Genomic DNA, 20,207 nt, shown 5'->3' on the forward strand with positions numbered 1-20,207 from the left:
GTGTTAAATACTGTACAGACTCTAGAACAATTCTATATAAAACAATAGTGAATTTAAAATCTAATGTTAAAATATCTGTTTTCTAATTTAACGCTGCCCCCTTAAATTCTTTGGCCAGTTCATGATTCATTTATTTGATTTTATATGATTTATTTGAAAGAATTAAAAGAACAGTTTCATGTCTATCCTTGTATTGTTCATCTGGTCGAGGTTGATCAGGGTTTTAGAAAGTAATTAGTAATAAGTAATGCAGTTACTTTTCAGACAGAGTAATTAGTACAGTAATCTAATTACACTATAGAAGATGCTATTCATAGTTAGTAATTAATTACTTTTTTAGAGTAACTTACCCAACACTGACCATAGTATTTTTTTCCCAAGGTGTTGTAATTAAATACTGTATATGCTGTTTTACATTTATTCTGTATGCGGTTCACAATTTTTGCAAACTTGTTACCAAAACATGGGACATGGCTGAATTCAGGCTAATTACAAAACACTGCTTTGTGTGATTTAAAATTTTTTTCTAGCAAATAAAAATGTCATAAATATGAAAATAATAATAATAAAAAACATTACTTAAAGGTCAAAGGGTTATAATAAAACCACAATAAAAACAAATGGGTAATAGGGATGAAAGCATGTTTGCAAAAAATAAAATAATTAAAAAAAAAAATAATAATAATTTCTGACAGTAAACACTCATTACATATAATTAACATCAAAGTTAAATCAAACTGTATTAATCATGCAGTAACAGGGTTGCACACAATGTGGGACACAGCTAAATATAAACATTTTTTAAAGTCTGTTAATATTTGAAAATATTTTAACTAATTTTTAACTACAAATAATTGAATGACAATTCAACAGATTATGCCAAAACTGTGACTTATATGGTGCATTCAGAGGACACATGTTTTCAGCATGTGCTCTCCGGGAATCAGACCTTGTTGTTGTTAGTGCCATGAGCTACAGGAACACTGTATTTATTGGGTACAGTTGAGGAGGACAGGACCAGTGAGTTTGGAGAGGCTAAAAACATAATTTTTAAGGGTTACATAATAATTTATGTAACATTTCTAATACTTTCATTGCTTAAACTTGGGAGTTGCAGCTATATACACTACCGGTCAAAAGTTTTGAAACACTTACTCTTACACTTAATTTTTCTTTTTCACATTTTAGAATAAATGTAATGTCATCAAAACTATAGACTAACATAAATGGAACTATGGGAATTATGTTGTGACTAAACAAAATCCAAAATAAATCAAAACTGTGTTGTATTTTAGCATATTCAAAGTAGTCACCCTTTGCCTAGAATTTGCAGACATGTACTCTTGACATTTTCTCAACCAGCTTCTTGAGGTATCACCCTGGGATGATTTTTAAACAGTATTGAAGGAGTTCCCATCTATGTTGGGCACTTATTGGCTGCTTTTCTTTATTATTTAGTCCAAGTCATCCATTGCAAAAGTTTGCATAATGAAATAAATGAATATGGTGGCACAATTATATTTTTGTATACAAAACTAATTTCAAACATTTAAGCATACGCCTTCAGATCAAAAGATTTTTAAGATCATGAGAAACATTTCAGTCAAGTGTTTCAAAACTTTTGACCGGTAGTGCAGTATAAAATAAGAGTAATGGGATGGAAATTTGTACCCTAATTGCAGAAATGCCTGAAACCTAGTAGTGTGAGGTCAGTAATGCCCTTATAGGGGCAGAGAACGGCAGGTGCTATAAGAGAAGTAATCTGTCATTATCATACTTACCTGAGCTAAGGGCTACAAAACACACATTTGACTGGCAAATTAGGAGTGTCAAATAAGCAACATTTGAAAAACTCCTCAGAGGCTGTGACAATACCATTTAAAGGTAAGGAGAAACAGAATCTTTATCTAACTGCACATCTGCTAAACATATCAAGATATAATGGGAAGGGATGCTCCAGGAAAAACTAGCCATAATATGTGTAAGGAATTAGGAGAAAGAGAGAGTGAGACAAGGGTGGGGTGGTTGGGTTGAGAGAGAGAGAGAGAGAGAGGAGATGCAAGATAAATCTGTGAGGGGACGAAGGGGCGGAGTCAGGGATTTAGTGTGTGATGTCACCAGCTTGTTGGATTGAGCTGCCGAGTCCTGCTAAATTTAATCCCGGCTGATTAGGAAACAGCAAGCAGTCACCTGTGTGAATACCAAGAAGTAGGTAAAGGTAACTTGGTGTGACTGTTGGTCTAATGCAAAATAATTCAAAACAAGGAATCTTGAAGGATAACAACATCAAGTGGAGATACGTCACAAGGTAATTTTCAAATTACAGGACTATATGAACTTCAAATGACCTTTTAATAGCAGCTGAGGCGAGATTCTCATTTCTTCAGGTCATAGTTTCTTATTATCAAGCATTTTAACCTTTTTACTATTTTTATTCTGCTATAAAATCCTTTGGGAATCCTTTGGGAACTGCATAGTCAAAATGTCCACGAATGGAGTAAACACAGCTCTAAAGCTTCAGTTTGGACTTATCAATCATGGAAATCGTTACCTCACCGCAGAGGCATTTGGTTACAAGGTAAATGCATCTGGAACCAGCATGAAGAAGAAGCAGATCTGGACCCTGGAGCAGGACCAGGACAGCCAGGTGGTTTTCTTGCGCAGTCACCTTGGACGTTATCTGGCCTCAGATAAAGATGGCAAGGTAAGCTGCGAGGCGGAAGTGCCAGACACTGACTGCCGTTTTTTGATTGTGATCCAGTCAGATGGACGCTGGGCTTTGCAGTCCGAGCCATACTCGCGTTATTTTGGAGGCTCTGCAGAATACCTGTCCTGTTTTGCCCAGACCATCGGGGAGTTTGAGCTGTGGTCCATGCATCTTGCACTTCACCCTCAAGCTAGCCTGCTTAGTGTAGCTCGCAAACGCTATGCTCACCTGTCCACCGAAGTTGACGAGCTTTGCATGGACAGCAACATACCTTGGGGTGTGGATTCCCTGGTCACCTTGGTCTACCTGGATGGGAAATACAGTCTGAAGACCTGTGACAACCGCTTTCTCAGCAACGATGGCAAGCTGGTGATTGACAATGGGCCTAACATCAGTTTTACCCTGGAGCTCAAGTCTGGCAAGTTGGCTTTTAAGGACTGTGAGGGGAAGTACCTAACCCCAACAGGACCCACAGGTACCCTGAAGTCTGGGCGCTGTTCGAGGCCAGGGAAGGATGAGCTGTTTGATCTGGAAGAGAGTCACCCACAAGTTGTTTTCCAGGCAGCCAACAAAAGATACGTGTCAGTTCGGCAAGGTAACCAATGCTTCTGCAATTAGTCTGCATGTGTTTGACATGTCATGGTACTAGGATGCAAACTTTGTGGGGGACATTTTGATCTTTAGGGTGGCCAACTATTCGTGGGGATGGGGATAGTGAGGGGTGTCAAAAAGTTTCTTGGAGGGGTGGGGGGGGGGGGAACAAGGAAAATCCAGGGAGCGCCCGGCCATGCTGCATGGCTCAAAACTAATAAAAACCCGCTTAAAAAGACCATATTGATGGTCACCAGCATATCTTGTTTTTGGATGCTGTTGTGCTGGCTTCTTAACTATCTTAATCAGCAAGAATTCCATGGTCAACCACTTTGACCAGAAAGACCACACTGGTTAACCAGCAACTTTGCAGGTGAAAACCATAGTCCATCAGCTAGACCAGCACCAAACCAGTGCTAACCAGCTTTGACCAGCATGGAAATTCATGTATTTTTAGGAGGGAAGCTTTATGGTGATCTAGTGTTAGGATGCAGTAAAAAATTGCTGTTAACTTTAAAAAAAAAAAAATTAATTAAAAAAAAAAAAAAAAAAAAAAAAAGGGGCAGTGGTGGCATAGCAGTTAAGGCTCTGGGTTACTGATCAGAAGGTTGGGGGTTCAAGCCCCAGCACTGCCAAGATGCCACTGTTGGGCCCTTGAGCAAGGTCCTTGACCCTATCTCCTCCAGGGGCACCGTATCATGGCTGACCCTGCACTCTGGGATATGTGAAAAAAAAAAAGAATTTCACTGTATATGTGCAAATGTATAATGTGTGATAAATAAATAAAATTAAATTAGATTATATGCAATCAAACATACTGGCCATCTCAAACAATCTCCTCTCCTTATGTTTCATGCTTTATATTAACAAACTAGTACAAACCATTGGAACTTGAACACAAATGGCCACATTATGAAACGGCATTACAGGACATCTAGACAGATTTTGCACTGAAATACAGCAAAAGTGTGACCAAAAACAAAATTTGTTGGCTAGAGCAAGACATCAAAAGCTGTTTATTAGGCCACTACATGCAGAATTGCATTTCACCACTCAAGGAATTAAGCCAGCAGGCAAATAATCCTGAGGCTGTTGGGGTGAGTGTTAGGGATTACTCCAGCTAAAGACGGTTGAAGGATATTTCTAAAGTATCTCATTTGAATCTTAGCTCACACAGTCTGGTCACTTTGACTAGTTGGAATAGACGTCTGATTGATGCTTATGTTATTTAAACCACAGATTCAGAGAACGTGACGAAGACAAAAGAGCAATTACTAGTTAAGCGAGACTCTGAACAGGAGTGTCGCACCACAGGTACAGCTAAAACTGGATCAGGTGGTAATAGTGGGTAAAGCAGGGTTGTGATTAATTTCCATGACCTTTGCAGTTGATTGTAATGGTAGACCTAATGGTTAAGAATATTTTAAAAATATTCAAACTCGTTTCAATTTGCTAATGAATCATTCAGACCAATTTCTGATCTGGATCAACCGTTTCATTGAAAAGAACCCGCTCTAAAGAACCATTTGCTGACAAATGAAATATTGCTATTGCTACAAGCAAGTTTTACTGTACACAGCAAGAGCAATATCCTGGACACTATTTTGTGATGTCAAGATAAAATTGAGAAAAATAAAAAAAATTAACTAAAAGCCCTCACAAAAATATCTAGAGTTCTGACCAACTTGAATTTGTGACAAGTTTGCAGCAAGTTTGCCAGAATTCTCAATTTTTGTAAGGGATAAAAATGAGAAAAAAATAGCTTATACCAGCCAAAAATGGTGTGCTGGTCTTGGCTGGTCTTGCAGCTTTGCCAGGCTGGTCTGTTGACTGTTTTTAGAGGGGTTTGAACACTTCTTGAACTGGAAAACCAGCTTCTTGAACTGTTGAACTAGCTGAACACCATCTTGACCAGGACAGAAGACCAGCGAGACTAAGTTAAACCACCTTAGACCAGCTTAAGATGGTTTTATTTGCTATGACAGATGACTTGTCTTTCTAGGTGTTAGCATCTCTGCAAATCAGGATGACGAGACAGACACAGAGACGTTTCTGATGGAGATTGACAAAGACAGTAAGAAGTGTATGTTCAGAACCAATGGTGGAAATTACTGGACACTTGTTACACACGGAGGCATTCTGTCCACGGCCACAGAACCGTAAGGAGTTCATTCTTCAATCTACATAACTAAATAAAATGAGAAATCTGCAGCGGAAAACTTTCATAATAAAAATCAAGCATGATCTATAAAAAAATTTAAGATTTAAAAATATATGAGACCACATTGAAGATCTTTTTTTGTCAGCCAGACAAAACGTTCATAATAAAAGAAAATTATTCTAAAAAAAATATATGATATGGAGAGAAATGGAGAAAGAAATACAGTGGGGCTCAAAAGTATGGGACCACATTGAAAATCATGGATTCTTTATTTATTTATCCAAAACTGGAAATAAACAGTTTTAGGATTTTGACAAATTAAAACAAAATATATTGTTGGATGAGGAAGAAATAGATTCTGTACTATTTCAAAGTTACTAATCAAATGTGAGTGAATTTGAGACATTGACCATTTTAACTCAGATTTCCTTACTTCCATTGAAGCACACAAGATGATCTTTGTAACATTCTCAAATCATATCATGATCATCAGATTTTATCCATGCCAGTTGCAGAAAATTCTGAAATTAATGTTTTTTTTTTTGTTTTTTTTTTAAATATCAAGTCAACTTTTTAACTATTATTCTAATAAAATAACTGTACAATTGTATTTAATTAAAAAAAAGCAAAATAGAGACACTTTCACTAGTGGTCTCCTACATTTTCAAATTTTCAAATCAAACTATTTAGCAATGATACATAAAAAAATCCTTAGTAAAGATGCAACGTGTGTTCTTGTATCCAATAGAGAGGAAAATACCATGTTTGATTTTGAGTGGCTGGGTCGGAGTGTCGCTTTTAGGGCAAGTAATGGAAAATATGTCTGCACGAAGAAAAATGGGCAGCTCGCTGCTGTCAGTGATACTTTAGGTGAGTGCAAAGGGATCAGTTTACTTTTCTAGTCTTTTGCATATTATTTTCCTCAAGTGTCACTAATGGTGCCCATGTAACATGAGTCAGATTAATGCTCTGTTGTCTTTTCTGCAGGGGAGGATGAGATGTTTGTGCTAAAGCTGATTAATCGTCCTATCCTGGTTTTGCGTGGAGAGAATGGCTTTGTGTGTCACCACAAAAGCTCCAACACACTGGACGCCAATCGCTCTGTTTATGACATCTTCTCATTGGTATTCAGCGATGGAGCATACCAGATAAAAAGTGAGCCATTGCTTTATTTATTTACTTAAATAATGTTGAAGCATTTTTTTATATATGTATGAGATGAACGCACAAAAACGACACCACAATGTCATCGTTACAAGTTGGAAACTTAGGTGCCTTTAGTGTCACCAAACGGAATTGCAAGAGTAATGATTGTTTTCAGTCAGGTTTCCCAAACACTCCCCCTGTCTTCCATTGGTAAAACAAACAGATCCACAAAGCCACAGCTGTGACACAATCCAGGGATATCAACATATGAATATCTGGCTTATTGTTGTCTCTGCACATTACGCTGGGAAAGTATATTCGAAAAAGTTCATCAAAGAATCATTGTGGAGACAAATTGTTATTGGTCATGAAAATGTAATATTGAATGTGGACCATGCATTTAGTACCACAATAGCTTTGTTTGGTTATGGATTTTTAAAGTGCTCACCGAAGATGTGCATCTTCAGGTGTTTCTTGAAGGTATCCCTAACAAAAAATAACTGCAGTTTTTTTTAACTGTAGTACAAGTGTGATAAATTGGGCACAGTATTAATGAAGTACTGCGAACTGCAGGAATACTGCATCCAAATTACCTCACTTGTACTGCAGTACTGGAAACTGCAGGAATGCTGCATCCAAATGACCACACTTGTACTGCAGTACTGAAAACTGCAGGAATACTGGGTCCAAATGACCACACTTTTACTGCAGTACTGAAAACTGCAGGAATACTGCATCCAAATTACCACACTTCTACTGCAGTACTGAAAACTGCAAGAATATTGCATCCAAATTACCACACTTGAACTGCATTACTGGAAACTGCAGGAATACTGCATCCAAATTACCACACTTCTACTGCAGTACTGGAAACTGCAGGAATACTGCGTCCAAATTACCACACTTGAACTGCAGTACTGGAAACTGCAGGAATACTGCATCCAAATTACAACACTTCTACTGCAGTACTGGAAACTGCAGGAATACCACGTCCAAATCACCACAGTTCTACTGCAGTACTGAAAACTGTAGGCATACTGCGTCCAAATTACCACACTTCTACTGCAGTACTGGAAACTGCAGGAATACTGCATCCAAATTACTACACTTCTACTGCAGTATTGGAAACTACAAGAATACTGAGTCCAAATTACCACATTTGTACTGCAGTACTGGAAACTGCAGGAATACTGCGTCCAAATTACCACACTTCTACTGCAGTACTGGAAACTACAGGAATACGGCGTCCAAATTACCACACTTGTACTGCAGTACTGGAAACTGCAGGAATACCATGTCCAAATTACCACACTTCTACTGCAGTACTGGAAACTGCAGGAATACCGCATCCAAATTACCACACTTCTACTGCAGTACTAGAAGCTGCAGGATTACTGCGTCCAAATTACCACACTTGAACTGCAGTAATGGAAACTGCAGGAATACTGTGTCCAAATTACCACACTTCTACTGCTGTACTGAAAACTGCAAGAATACCATGTCCAAATTACCACACTTCTACTGCAGTACTGTAAACTGCAGGAAAACCATGTCCAAATTACCACACTTCTACTGCAGTACTGAAAACTGCAGGAATACCATGTCCAAATTACCACACTTCTACTTCAGTAGTGAAAACTGCAGGAATAACCCGTCCAAATCACCAAAATTCTACTGCAATACTGGAAATTGCAGGAATACTGCGTCCAAATTACCACACTTCTACTGCAGTACTGAAAATGTCATGGTTACTTGTGTAACCTCCGTTCTCTGATGGAGGGAACGAGAAATTTTGTCAATGTAGTGACACTAGGGGTCACTCTTGGGAGCCCGAGACACTTCTGGTCTTTGATAAAGGGCCAATGAAAATTGGAGAGTGGTATTTGCATGCCACTCCCCCAGACATATGGGTATAAAAGGAGCTGGTGTGCAACCACTCATTCAGGTTTTATGCTGAGGAGCCGAGACAAGGTCTGGCCATTTCAGCGGGTAGTTCAGCGTTGTGGCAGGAGGGACACAACGTCTCGTTCCCTCCATCAGGGAACGGAGGTTACACAAGTATCCATGACGTTCCCTATCTGTCACTCACTCAACGCTGTGTCGATGTAGTGACACTAGGGGTCCCTATACGAAATGCCACAATTGGCTGAACAGTGTTATGTGAACTGGCGGTGTGTGGTGGGCAAACTACTGTGTGCCTCATAGCCAGCACACCAGGTCGACACGTAACCTCCCCAACATAGTTATGAGTGTCGAACGGCCCTTTGGGACAAGTCGACAACCCAAGAGATAGAGACAGGCTTAACCCAGTCGTGGCCTATTTTCCCCTTCTCTTTTTTCCACTCCCTAAAAAAGAAGGGGGATTATCCGACTGTGCCGCCAGGTCTAGTCGGGGGGTGTCCCTCCCAATGGGAAGACACCGTGGAGACCACACCTCGCCCAAAGAGAGGGGGGATATTTAAGTGGAAGAATATGTCACATGGTCTTTCCTACCATGTGGAGAGTCTTCAAGGTAGATCCTAACCAATGGGGGAGGAGTTACAGCAAACATGGAGACTGGGGCAGAGGGGCTCTGCCCAAGGAAGACGCAGTTTGCCAACAGGGAAACAAATTAGTGGAAGATATATATCGCATGAGGTTAGCCTTACAGGGAACCGCCACATGCGGAGCACCTACCCCAGAACAGGACTCTTAGTTAGCACGTGTACTGGGCCGGCAGCGAGTCTCTCCGAAAGCTCGACTGCCACAGGGCTCAGAGGAAGTCAACCAGGGAACAAAACCTGTGAACACTACTGGGAATTAATGGCGCACGTCTTCAGCTGAAAAGGAGGTGGAAGGCGCTATGTGCAAGCGATACACCCGGCCTGCTATCCCAGGCTTATCCGCTTGTATTGCGTGCCACTACCTGGGACGAAAGCGGTTCCACCCGGAGGTTGTTGAACCTTGCACAGGTGTTGGGTGTTGCCCAGCCCGCTGCTCTGCAAATGTCTGTTAGAGAAGCACCCCTGGCTAGGGCCCAGGAAGCCGCTATACCCCTGGTAGAATGGGCTCGTAGCCCTACCGGGGGTGGCATGTCCTGGGGTGATATGCCATAGTTATGGCATCAATGAGCCAGTGGGCGATCCTCTGCTTGGAGACAGCACTTCCTTTCCGCTGTGCACCAAAGCAGACAAAGAGCTGCTCAGAGATTCTAAAGCTCTGCGTGCGATCCAAATAGATGAGTAAAGCACGCACCGGTCACAGCAACGACAGGGCTGGGTCTGCCTCCTCCTGGAGCAGCGCTTGCAGGTTCACCATCTGGTCCCTAAAAGGGGTGGTGGGAACCTTGGGCACATAGCCCGGTCGGGGTCTCAGGATCACGTGAGAGTTACCCGGACCGAACTCCACGCACGTTTCGCTGACAGAGAACGCTTGCGGGTCTCCTACCCTCTTGATGGAAGTGAGCGCAGTCAGGAGGGCAGTCTTCAAGGAGAGTGCCTTAAGCTCGGCTGACTCATCATCTTCACAGGCTCCGAACAAGAAGCCAGATTCGCCTGAGACGAACCGGCGAACTCATCCGGAAGCCCGATTGGGGCAGACGAGCGTGCTGGGGAATGGGAGGTTCTTACAAAAGAAAGCTGCGACCGCAACTTTGCCATGGTCATGTTCTCACAATGAGAACATGAACCATCCACAAACGCTGCCTCCGTGTGGATCGCGCCCAGACATGAAAGACAGCGATCATGACCATCCGAAGTTGAGAGATAACGACCGCAACCAGGAATAACACACAATTGGAAAGGCATCTTTAAAAAGACGCATCTTTAAAAAGACGTTCCGTGTGTGCTGCTCTTTTAGAGAAATATATATTCTTTTAGAGGAAAAAAGCTCTTTCAGAAAATATACTCTCTTGTTTTCTACCGAAGCGCCCAGGGGTGTTCTCTGCAGTGCACCAGTGCAGAGGAGGGAGAAGCCGCTGAAATGCGCTGTCAGATCCAGCAGAGGTGAATGAACAGTAGAATTCAGCTCAATAAGCATGACCGTTTGGCTCCGAAGAGAAAATCTGAATGAGTGGTTGCATTCCAGCTCCTTTCATACCCGTATGTCCGGCGGAGTAGCATGCAAATACCACTCGCCAATTTTCATTGGCCTTTTATCAAAGACCAGAGGTGTCTCAGGGCCCCCAAGAGTGACCCCTAGTGTCACTACATCGACACAATGTCTAGTGAGTGACAGATAGGGAACTAGAGCTCTACTGCACTGATTTGACAGTACACTGAACTGCTATTATTTTGCAATGTACTGCAGTTAAACTAGTGTGGAATGCAGATATACTTCACTGACCTGCAGTTGTACTGTAGTGCACTATATAAGTACTGCAGTTAAAAGGCATTGTATGTGCAGGACAGTTTATCATTGTGCAGTACAACATCATTGTACTACACAAAACTGCACTTTTTACTACATAGATTGCAGTAATACTGCAATCAGGCTGCAGTTTAACTGTAGTTCATTTCTGTAAGGGATTTGAGCTGTAGTTTTGTTTGTTTGTCTTTAGCTGTGTCCGAAACCGCCCCCTATCCACTTAATAGTGCACTATCTCAGGTGTCAGCCATTTTGTAGTGGTGTCCGAATTATTAGTGAGCCACTCGTTCCCTACTTTTATTCACTCATTCTTACCCATAATGTACTCTAATTTCAAGTGTACGTTCAATGTACACTTGATGACGTTTAATTGCCCATAATCCACTGCGGGGAAGATTTACGAGCTGGGAGTTTACTGCTTCCTTCACTCCTGCAATGTTTTATTTCATGCTGAATATATTAAATAACTTTTTGACGAATCATTACTTGATTAAAATAACATTATAACATATAGAGAGGCAAAACATACAGATACATTTTACATGTATTTTGCCATTATGCTGAAGAATTCTTTATTTACTAAATAATTATAATAATAACAGGTGATATTATTTTAACCCAGTAGACTGCACAAAGTGGAAATGATAATTCTGTGGATGATTTAAATATTCCATTATAACATGTAGGTCATGATAACTTTGGTGCTGTTTATGGTCAGATGAGGGTGCTATGCGCCCAGAAATGCTACCCAGCTTGTATTGGAGTTTAAAGATACTAAAGTATAACAAATAAATACAATAATGTACATTTGATAAAATGTGTTTACTCTTTATATTAACATACAGTGCATCCGGAAAGTATTCACAGCGCTTCACTTTTTCCACATTTTGTTGTGTTACAGCCTTATTCCAAAATTGATTAAATTCATTATTTACCTCAAAATTCTACAAACAATACCCCATAATGACAACGTGAAAGAAGTTTGTTTGAAATCTTTGCAAATTTATTAAAAATAAAAAACTAAAAAAATCATATGTACATAAGTATTCACAGCCTTTACCATGACACTCAAAATTGAGCTCAGGTGCATCCTGTTTCCACTGATCATCCTTGAGATGTTTCTACAACTTGATTGGAGTCTACCTGTGGTAAATTCAGTTGATTGGACATGATTTGGAAAGGCACACACCTGTCTATATAAGGTCCCACAGTTAACAGTGCATGTCAGAGCAAAACCAAGCCATGAAGTCCAAGGAATTGTCTGTAGACCTCCGAGACAGGATTGTATCGAGGCACAGATCTGGGGAAGGGTACAGAAAAATTTCTGCAGCATTGAAGGTCCCAATGAGCACAGTGGCCTCCATCATCCGTAAATGGAAGAAATTTGGAACCACCAGGACTCTTCCTAGAGCTTGCCGCCTGGCCAAACTGAGCGATCGGGGGAGAAGGGCCTTAGTCAGGGAGGTGACCAAGAACCCGATGGTCACTCTGACAAAGCTCCAGCATTTCTCTGTGGAGAGAGGAGAAACTTCCAGAAGAACAACAATCTCTGCAGCACTCCACCAATCAGGCCTGTATGGTAGAGTGGCCAGACGGAAGCCACTCCTCAGTAAATGGCACATGACAGCCCATCTGGAGTTTGCCAAAAGGCACCTGAAGGACTCTCAGACCATGAGAAACAAAGATTGAACTCTTTGGCCTGAATGGCAAGCGTCATGTCTGGAGGAAACCAGGCACCGCTCATCACCTGGCCAATACCATCTCTACAGTGAAGCATGGTGGTGGCAGCATCATGCTGTGGGGATGTTTTTCAGCGGCAGGAACTGGGAGACTAGTCAGGATCGAGGGAAAGATGAATGCAGCAATGTACAGAGACATCCTTGATGAAAACCTGCTCCAGAGCACTCCTCAGACTGGGGCGAAGGTTCATCTTCCAACAGGACAACGACCCAAAGCACACAGCCAAGATAACAAAGGAGTGGCTCCGGGACAACTCTGTGAATGTCCTTGAGTGGCCCAGCCAGAGCCCAGACTTGAACCCGATTGAACATCTCTGGAGAGATCTGAAAATGACTGTGCACGACGCTCCCCATCCAACCTGATGGAGCTTGAGAGGTCCTGCAAAGAAGAATTGGAGAAACTGCCCAAAAATAGGTGTGCCAAGCTTGTAGCATCATACTCAACAAGACTTGAGGCTGTAATTGGTGCCAAAGGTGCTTCAAAAAGTATTGAGCAAAGGCTGTGAATACTTAAGTACATGTGATTTTGTTTTCGTTTTTATTTTTAATACATTTGCAAAGATTTCAAACAAACTTCTTTCACGTTGTCATTATGGGGTATTGTTTGTAGAATTTTGAGGAAAATAATGAATTTAATCCATTTTGGAATAAGGCTGTAACACAACAAAATGTGGAAAAAGTGAAGCACTGTGAATACTTTCTGGATGCACTGTATATACTAAAAATGAAAAACAGAATGAAGATTTATTGTATTAATTTATTATTTAATAAGAATAACAAGTAAAGGCTCAAGTATTTTAAAAGTTTATATGTGACATTGTTTCTGCGACAGCCCCAGAGCACCAACACTTGGTGTATACGTCAGCATCTGAATTTATTCACTCATTTCATTCACTCACTGCCATTCACTGTATAGGAAATAGTGAATGAGTGAACGATTTCGGACACAGCTTTTGTCTCATGAAGTCCTCACAGCTGTTAATTCTGTCCAAGAATTTAGACTTCTACCACTTAGACACATGTCATTTAAATAACATGTACAGCGACCAACCACAGTTTGTTTATGTTTTACGTGCCATTTAGTAGCGAGGTCAGGAATACCAAAATATTCACCCTCTTTAAAACATAGATTATTACTATAAACTTGTTAAACTGTAAATGTGTTCAAAGTAATGACAAATGCATTAAAGAGTAGGCCTATTAAAAGTTTTTATTACATTTTGAAAACATAATGAAGATGAAACATCTGTGCATCTTTGAACAATAGCTACGTGCGTGTGGGGCAGAGAATCTGCAGCCCACCTGAACCCCACAGCACCCCTCTAATGTTTCCGATGGAAATCTGTGACCAAATACAAGTGCCTATAGAAAATCATCATACCTCTTTAGAATAGTCACTTTTTGGTCTTACAGCCTGAACCCTCCCCCCAGTTTGATACATGGTTCAAAGCATTGGTTCAAAACAAATGATTTGTAAAGGTTTTGAAGCTTCTTGAAGCAGTGTTTCGAAAGCGGCCATCACTAGCTGTTGGCAGGAGTAGCACCAGTGCGTGCAGCACAAAATGGAACGGGACACCCATTTACTGTCACCGTGATGCTACGCAATGGATGCTTCAGGGCGCATACACACTAGAGTTAACGCTGCATCAGAGAATGCTGCGAATGCATTGATTTCAAAGGGGATGGTGCGTCGGAAGGATGGAGAGGGAAAACGCAAGGGTTTCCGACAGTGAAGCTCCCTCATGTGACCAAAATTTGATACATTTTCACATTTTGCTGCAACACACTCTGATGTAGTCATCCTTTGACCAATGGGAATCTCATAGAGGTGGGACTAGTTGCGCTGTGAAATCGAAAAAAAACCCCCAAAAACATGGTGGTCAAACTCAAATATGCAGTGTATTCATTCCCTGTCCTCAATTATCTTTCTCTGTCTGGCTAAAAAGATGGTAATTGTGGAGAGAGAGAGCCTGGAGAAGATTTTCAGTGTTTACTAGCACATTGTCAAAAATATATTTTTTAAAAAGACATCTCTTTCCAAGAACACCTCTATCCTCTGTGGTATATACCTTCCTAACGGACCTTTCGCAGTCCCACACGTCAAACGTTCCATCGGAGCTTTCTCTAGTGTGTAACCAGTGTGATTTTAATACCTAGTGTGATTTTCATCCTAAAATAATGATTCTTTATATGAAATGTTAATTTGATTAAATATTGTATTTTTATTATTTTATTTATTACTATTATCTGCGCCTTATTTTATTTCTGTTTTTGGCATTATGACTAATCATTATTTTATTTTATTGTCACTATGTGTATTGATACTTTGGTAATATTGTATAAAACTATCAAAGTGCTTTGAAGATTAAAGCGTTCTTATTACATCTAGCAGTCAATTTTAGAGAGCCACCTTATGGTGGAATTATGCAAGATACAACACATACATAACCCATAGCCACAGGTTAAATTGGGATTCCTTTTCAAGAAGGTAACTTCGATGCTACCTCAAAATGTGATGCCATGGGAGCAGCCTTCAGGAGTCATTGACTTCGAAACCCTATACCATCACGGCAATTTAATTGGCTGGTGAAACCTAGCTTCTGTTAGTATTATTGGCTGGCCTATGCTGACTTCATTGTGAGCATATAAGCCAGAGCCCAGTGTCATCAGAATTTCCCTTTTTCAGGGCAGCGTAGAAATCTCTCGTGCTCTGGAACCCTAAACCAACACATTGTTGATCTGCACCCAGTCAGTGAGAATGAGCTATATTCTTCTCCCTGTTCCAGCAAAAGAAGCACTGCTTCAAAAGCACTTCCGTGTTTGCACTGTGTTATATTGCACTTATAAAAAGAGAAAATTTGATGTAAAATAAGAGTTATATTTGCTGAAACATGTCTTTTTAAAGTAGGCCAATGTTTTACAGATGTGTTCCACCTTGTGAACAATACATAGGTGTGTCTGCCATGACATTGTGAAAGCTCAGGATGCTGCGCTTGCAGCTTGCTTTCACTGAAAAAATGAGGTCAACTGAGGGTATCAGAACAACTCTTTATTTGCTTTGGAGGCAAATCATAGGGATTTGCCATCTCCAAACAAAGACTGGGTCACCCAGTGTGTCATGCATTCAATTGAGCTAGCATGTGATTTGCAAGACATACAGTGTGCATAAAAGCTCATTCTACCAGGAGTACAGCCTTCTCCTGGGCATAGGCAAAGGGCGTATCTCTTATATAACACATATCTGGCTGCAGGTTGGGCTTCCCCTGACACCTTTGCCAGGTTTTATAACCTGCATTTATCTTCACTCTCTTCCCAAATCTTTACAGATATTCCATTCCCACTGCCATGAAAGGGAGCATTTGTGCAATGTTACACTACCCTTTCGGCTGTTGTCATTGTGCCAAAGCTCTTGGCCAAGTGATCGCTTTGCTCCTCTCCTTCCTGCTAACCTGGAAGATGTGTTGAGACATTGCTCCATTACCTGGCATGGCTAGTTTCTCTGTCTGGGCATCGATCCGTTGCCCGTTGGTTTATTGTCCCCACTTTCCTTCCTATTTCTCAATACAAAGGGGTTGTCAAAAGTATTGGTATTTCGGTACCAAGTCGTTACTAAAATAAAAAAAGATGTAACTATACCAGTGTTTCTGCAGTACCGGTAGTACTGAGCACCGACTCTATCCGTTACCAGCGTGCAGTATGACAGCTCACAGGCTTATTTACACTGAAATGGACAATTAATCTAATTAAAATCGTGATATGTCCTAGTGTGATTTATTAAACTGCTAAAGGCTGCAATCTTAGTGTAGATGAGCTGCATACTTTAAATGAATGTATAAATCCGACCGCTCATTCACTGGAAACTCCACATACATTGAGAATCATTCATGTTGCCTGAGATGACAAAGCAGAGCACTACACCCCTGTAAACCACGCAGCACATGTAAACTATATATTTATTTAATAAAATCACAACATTTGCACTTTAATCTGAACTCAACTTTATTTATATAGAATTATAAACAACAGAGTTGAACAAAGTGCTTCACAGCAAAGTCTGTTCACCGTAATAAAATTTCAAACATAACATTTCAAAATTACCACATACAAAAACACCAGTAATCTAAAATACAAACACTCCAAAACTGCATCCTACATTTCATTTGTCAGACTCAAAAGGCCAGTGTAAAGAGATGAGATTTCAGACATGATTTAAAATTCTTCAATGAACACACTGGGCTGTGTCATGAATTGTTTATCCGGAACAGTGAAGCTTCCAGCAAAAAACACACTTCATAATAAAAGCATGATTCATAATAAAGGCTAGATGCCTGAAATGTAAGAAATTGTGAGAGAAATATATTACACCTGTATAGTAAAATGTAATATTCACTGTAATAATAATAATAATAATAATAATAATAATAATAAAGCAATATATCTCTAGCAAGACTGCTGTTAAATAAAAGTTTGGAAAATCAAAAATGCAATGACAAGATGAAAAGTTTGATTTTCAAAAAAAAGGTTTTAAGAATGAATTGATTAGACATCATTTTGATGATGAAATGAAAATTAACTTTAAAACATAGAGTTCTGGAAAATAATTGTTATTAAACTATTATTATTAAAATTAGTATTAAATTATTAAAAATAACTAAACTGGTGTGTTCAATAGCATATTATCATATTTTTGCTGTTGTATCGAAATTGGTATCGGGAACCAGGAAATTTCACTGGTATCGGTACAGACTACTGAAATTTTGGTATCATGACAACACTAGTGACTACAGCAATGCTTTTGACAACCATGTAATGGATAGTAGGTATTGCTAATCAGAGCTATGGCGGTTTGGTATATGGCTCCCATAGTGTCAGCTTCTGTCGCAGCATTGAAGTTACCTTCTTAAAAGAGAACATCTCGGATACTCACATAACATTAGTTCCCTGAATGTGCCATAGTACTGATTTTTCCCTGGTAAGGGACTGAGGGATGCGCTCTATTTCTTTAGTCGGAAACTCCTGATATTTCTCAGTTTAATTCTATTTATAGGTGGAAATGGAAAATTCTGGTATGTTTCCAGCAGCGGTCTGGTGTGCACAGATGGAGACAAGCCTGAGGATTTTGTCTTTGAGTTTGTGGAGAACGGGCGGGTCGCCATCAAGGCTCAAAATGGCAGGTACCTGCGTGGAGATCAGGGAGGCACACTGATGGGTGATGGCCTCAGTGTGGATGTCAATTCATTGTGGGAACACTAAGCGCTGACCACACAATCACTGGCAACCAGCTACAGACTGATGGACAGACAAAGAGTCCCCATGATGACACCTGTTAAAATCTGACGTTTTAACAATACCTTTTTTCTTTCACTTTCATTCTTTTGATTTTTTTTTCCATGTGAAATAGCAGTGATTTTTATCTATGTTTCTAATGCTGCATTAATTCGTGTCAACTTAACACAATTCTGCAATAGTAAACATTAAGTATGATGTTGGAAAAGTGGTTATAAACTCCTAAAAAGGATAATAATGGCTCTGTAAACCTCATCCCATAAATGAAACTGTGTGCTGTTGTGTAAACCTCCTGAGAGGCTTTAATTCCCAGCATGCCCTCATATTTGTCTCTTGTTTCCTGTATCCTTAAAGGATTATTGCAAATTTTGTCTATGTTGACAGCTACATTGAATGTATCTTATTTGAATGATTGACATTTTAAATCCCTAAACATATGACATGCTACTAGTTTTTCAAACATTTATTGTGGTTTAGACTGAGCAAAAAAAGGAAACTTCAACTGTGGTCTGAAGGTGTGTGTGTTTCTGTAAGTTTACTTTTACAATATGTTCAAGAGTGAATAACATGATGAATACAGAAATACTTCATGTATTTCTTAATTATTTATATTTGATTAAAAATGGTGATAATTAAATAATTGGCCTGTTTACTCAATAATCAAATAATGAAATGCTCCTTTCTATGAAGCTCTCAAATAATGTCCAATGGTCACATTATTAAAAAGAGATTGAGCTATCAAAACACTGTTAAGGGAAGAATATTATGGTGGCAAAAATAAAAAAACAGAAATACAGAAAAACACTTTGAATATGAAAACCTTTGTTGAAATACAGTTGTTATCATATACACAAAAAAAAAAAAAAAAAATAGTTTTTAATTATATTATCAGAAAGAAAGTGTGAACTGAACATGTGTTAAGTCTCTTGAAAGCAAAAGATTTTAGGTCAGTTTTACCAGAGATTATTTAGCAGAGATGGGCCACTTCTATTTAAATGAATGGGAGAGATTGGAACGCCCAACCAAGAAGCTTTGAGCGCCCAACGGTCAACAGATGTAGAAAGGAAGTTCCACCTTACAGGTAAAAGAGCCAATCACCTTTTAGATATAGACATCGCCTGTCAATCAACTCTTACAAGCCGGGAAGCCGTGTTTTTTTGCGTAATATGAGATAAAGAAGCACAATTTATGATTCCAATATTATCGAATTTAATTTCTGATTTGAAATATATTCTTTGATCGTAATCTTGACCAACTATTTTTGAGATTTTGATCTTTCTCCATTCAAGTAGATAGGAGCTGCACTGGTTTGACTGGAAATAGCCTCCCGAGAGTGTTCCAAAGATGGCCCACAGTGGACTGACTTGCTAGAACGACTTTGGTTTTACTCACAATTTCTTTGAAAGTATCAACAGCAGTAAATAAAAGCTTTGTTTTGGTAAGTCAGATGAGAAGCATATTTAGCACTGAAAAAGCACAGAACATGAGACAAATATCATAAAATTTGCTTTGGTGACCCGAAACTTAGCTTTGGAGACTGCTAAAAAAAGGAAAAACCCTGACTGTCAAAGTGATGGAAAGCATTTGAATTATCCATCAATATATTTAAAATTTGCTAAAAGATAGAGACTTTTCAGTTACAACAGCCTCTGATATAATATGTAAGTTACATCTTCCATTTTGCAGGATCATTTTGATCGAATCTTTATCCTAATACAGTGGAGATGTATTTGACTGCAAGGTGTAAATACAATCCAGCTAAAGAATATCCAGATACTATCCGGCTATGAAACACATGTTAATGCAAGGTGTAAGTGGGGCTATATCAGAGTCCCTCCTCCAGGGGAAGCCATCAAGGTTAGCAAAATAATGTCTAACGTGGCCGTAAACTGGCGAGGAGACCAGAGGACATTCTTTTTGAATGAATGTCAGTGGACAAGATACTTACGTGTGCTATCTGATTTTAGTTAGTAAATTATGATGAAATCGGACATCATGCATTTGGTGTTGCTTTCTGACAACAACTCTTTCTATACTTTATTATAATTCACACTTCATTTTCTTATATATACACTTCATGAACAGTAATATTCAGTAACATCGGTCACATTTACTGGTGCCCCCCAGGGATGCGTACTCTCTCCACTACTCTTCTCCCTGGACACATTAATATCATTCTGAAAAAAATCTATGTAAAAAAAATAAAATAAAATAAAAAGCATTTTTTTTTTTT

At 39.6% G+C, this 20,207-nt stretch overlaps 1 protein-coding gene across 1 annotated transcript; it reads left to right on the top strand.

Annotated features, from left to right (window-relative positions):
• Positions 1–2,174: 2,174 nt before the first annotated feature.
• On the top strand, positions 2,175–18,631 carry LOC127450340 (fascin-2-like). Its single transcript, XM_051714389.1, has 5 exons — positions 2,175–3,302; positions 5,301–5,457; positions 6,208–6,329; positions 6,447–6,614; positions 17,736–18,631. The coding sequence occupies exons 1-5, from the start codon at positions 2,483–2,485 to the stop codon at positions 17,939–17,941; spliced, it is 1,473 nt and encodes a 490-aa protein (XP_051570349.1). The 5' UTR covers positions 2,175–2,482; the 3' UTR covers positions 17,942–18,631.
• Positions 18,632–20,207: the final 1,576 nt, after the last annotated feature.

This window comes from Myxocyprinus asiaticus, chromosome 13 (assembly GCF_019703515.2).
Source record: "Myxocyprinus asiaticus isolate MX2 ecotype Aquarium Trade chromosome 13, UBuf_Myxa_2, whole genome shotgun sequence".
NCBI lineage: Eukaryota > Metazoa > Chordata > Actinopteri > Cypriniformes > Catostomidae > Myxocyprinus > Myxocyprinus asiaticus.

What these genes read in the sequence shown, in the direction of transcription:
- LOC127450340 (XM_051714389.1), top strand. Translation starts at nt 2,483, where the DNA reads ATGTCCACGAATGGAGTAAACACAGCTCTAAAGCTTCAGTTTGGACTT. An exon ending in CTGTCCACGGCCACAGAACC is followed by an intron (nt 5,458 to 6,207) that starts GTAAGGAGTTCA and finishes TGTATCCAATAG; the next exon opens with AGAGGAAAATACCATGTTTG. An exon ending in TGGAGCATACCAGATAAAAA is followed by an intron (nt 6,615 to 17,735) that starts GTGAGCCATTGC and finishes TTCTATTTATAG; the next exon opens with GTGGAAATGGAAAATTCTGG.